Source organism: Morone saxatilis, unplaced genomic scaffold (assembly GCF_004916995.1).
Source record: "Morone saxatilis isolate NCDOM2014 unplaced genomic scaffold, NCSU_SB_2.0 Contig20, whole genome shotgun sequence".
In the NCBI taxonomy this organism is placed as follows: domain Eukaryota; kingdom Metazoa; phylum Chordata; class Actinopteri; family Moronidae; genus Morone; species Morone saxatilis.
In genome coordinates this window covers 12,902,766-12,904,803 of record NW_023339763.1, presented here as the reverse complement: position 1 = coordinate 12,904,803, position 2,038 = coordinate 12,902,766, and the positions used below count along the sequence as shown (strand labels likewise).

Sequence of the window (2,038 nt, the reverse complement as noted above, 5' to 3'; positions counted from 1 at the left end):
CACAGCCTTAGTCATCTCTAACTTGGCATACATATATGTGTTAATAAAGGCAACAGAAAACAACCAGTTCAGCATTATTGCCTCTACTACTTTCTGCCCAGCAGTGGTGTTGACTATGTCAGAGGACACAAAGGGATCAGTGAAACCCCACATCCACATGTGACGCTACAAGAGAGAAAAGAAAGCAGCGGGATGTCTGTTGTCACTGTGGGATGTCCTGTAGAGCTCTGTGAGCAACCCCTCCTATGACATAATAGCCCTTGTGTTGAGTCCCCCAGAGAGTACAGTTCACAAGTGGCCAAACAGAGCTGAATATGTAAATCAAGCTACAGATTGAGTGCAGAGATTGCCATCTTCTTTGCATCTGTCTGTCTGTGTGAATGCTCTAAAATGCAGTGCTCTGTGATGCAGTTAGCAGATATGGCAGATATTACCAGGTCTGTGGTCTGCTGAGACTAGAACTTTGCTGAGTAATACCAGTAATACCACGCTTGGAAAAGTTATCCTGATATCTTAATAAACATGCTTCTTGCAACAGGCCTCACTTAGACTTTAATATAGGTTGGCACAAAAAGTCTTCTCTGCCTGTTTTTGGTTAAATTGGTTTAAGTGAATATGTTTGCATGGTCCACTTATGGCCGAAATCAGAGAATAGTAGGCTATCACTGATTAGGATTAGTTGTTTATACTGAATACATACATTCTATGGATTATAATCTGAAGAATACCTGAAGATGCACCACTAACATTATCTCTCAGTTTGCCAGAAGTATTCAACCTTAAACCAACTATTTTTGTTATAATGTGGCTTGTGTGTATATTTGTGACAACATGACAATACAACTATGATTTAAGGCATTATTTTTACAGTAATGCTAAAATGGGAGCTCTCTATCTCTTATACTGTGAGTATAGTTTGCACATGGCATGGCCAGCAGACATTACTACCTTAATTGCAATATGACAGCATTTTTGAGCTGCGCGTAAACATACAATCTGTTTTGGTTCAGCATTTAAAATGATCCTTTTTACAGTATAATAAAAGGACAGGGCCAGTGCCTTCTCCTGCACGCCATCGCATCTTAATTTTGCATAACTGACAGTTAGGCTACATAACGTGGCAGTGTTTTACTCTGGAGACTCACAGACTCACATTAACAGGAACTATTGTGCCTGCATTGCGCGTCTCCCTAGGGTGACGAGGCGAGGTCACAAGTTCCCAAGCACTGCCCCTGAGCAGATCACACACTTCCTTACAAGAAGGGCGGTCCCTTTACCCGTTACAAAGAGGGAGACACACGGGATCAGGGGGACGAAGCCTCTAACTCTCTCTCAACGCTGAGCCCGAGTCGCTGAAAGCTCCTGCGTCCGAGATCCGACAGGTGGAATGACCAATCACACTTCACATACCAACGGCATGCAGAATATCCGAAAAGAGCACCTGTACAAAGTGCTGGTTATCGGAGACCTGGGGGTCGGGAAGACCTCCATCATCAGGCGGTACATCCACCAGACCTACTCCACCAACTACCGGGCCACCATCGGAGTGGACTTCGCCCTAAAGGTGTTGAACTGGGACTCTGAGACTGTCCGACTTCAGCTGTGGGACATTGCAGGTGGGACAGTGGAGAAGTTGTTTAAAAATGTGTTTTCTGAGTGTAAAAGTTATGATCTCCTGCTGCCACAAAAGTTAGTAAATCAAAAGCAGGGTCCAATACAGCTCATTGATGGGTGTCAGGCATGTGTGTTGAACAGCATTTATGACATATATATATATATATATATATTTGTATATTTATTTGATATATTCGTGTTTAAAAATGTGCAAGAAGTAAGGAACCCACTGAAAAAAATCGAAATGTTGTAAGGCTGTTTGTTGTGTAGTTCCGAAAAAGTTGATGGTTTGTGGAGATAAGGCTTATCTTCCAATTGACAGTGAGGCATGACTGTTGTATAATTATGAAACATTCACAGCTCAAAGATGCACTGTCACTGGAGATCTGGTATCTGCCACAAACAGTATTCTCTCTCTCTCTCT

At 42.6% G+C, this 2,038-nt stretch overlaps 1 protein-coding gene across 1 annotated transcript in view; it reads left to right on the top strand.

The window, feature by feature from the left end:
* The first annotated feature begins 1,175 nt into the window (after positions 1-1,175).
* rab38b (RAB38b, member of RAS oncogene family) overlaps positions 1,176-2,038 on the top strand; it is a 6,441-nt gene continuing 5,578 nt past the window's right edge. The window contains exon 1 of the mRNA XM_035667042.1: positions 1,176-1,616. Within this exon, the coding sequence (XP_035522935.1) occupies positions 1,388-1,616 (229 nt within the window). The 5' untranslated portion in view covers positions 1,176-1,387. The remainder of the gene's footprint in view (positions 1,617-2,038) is intronic.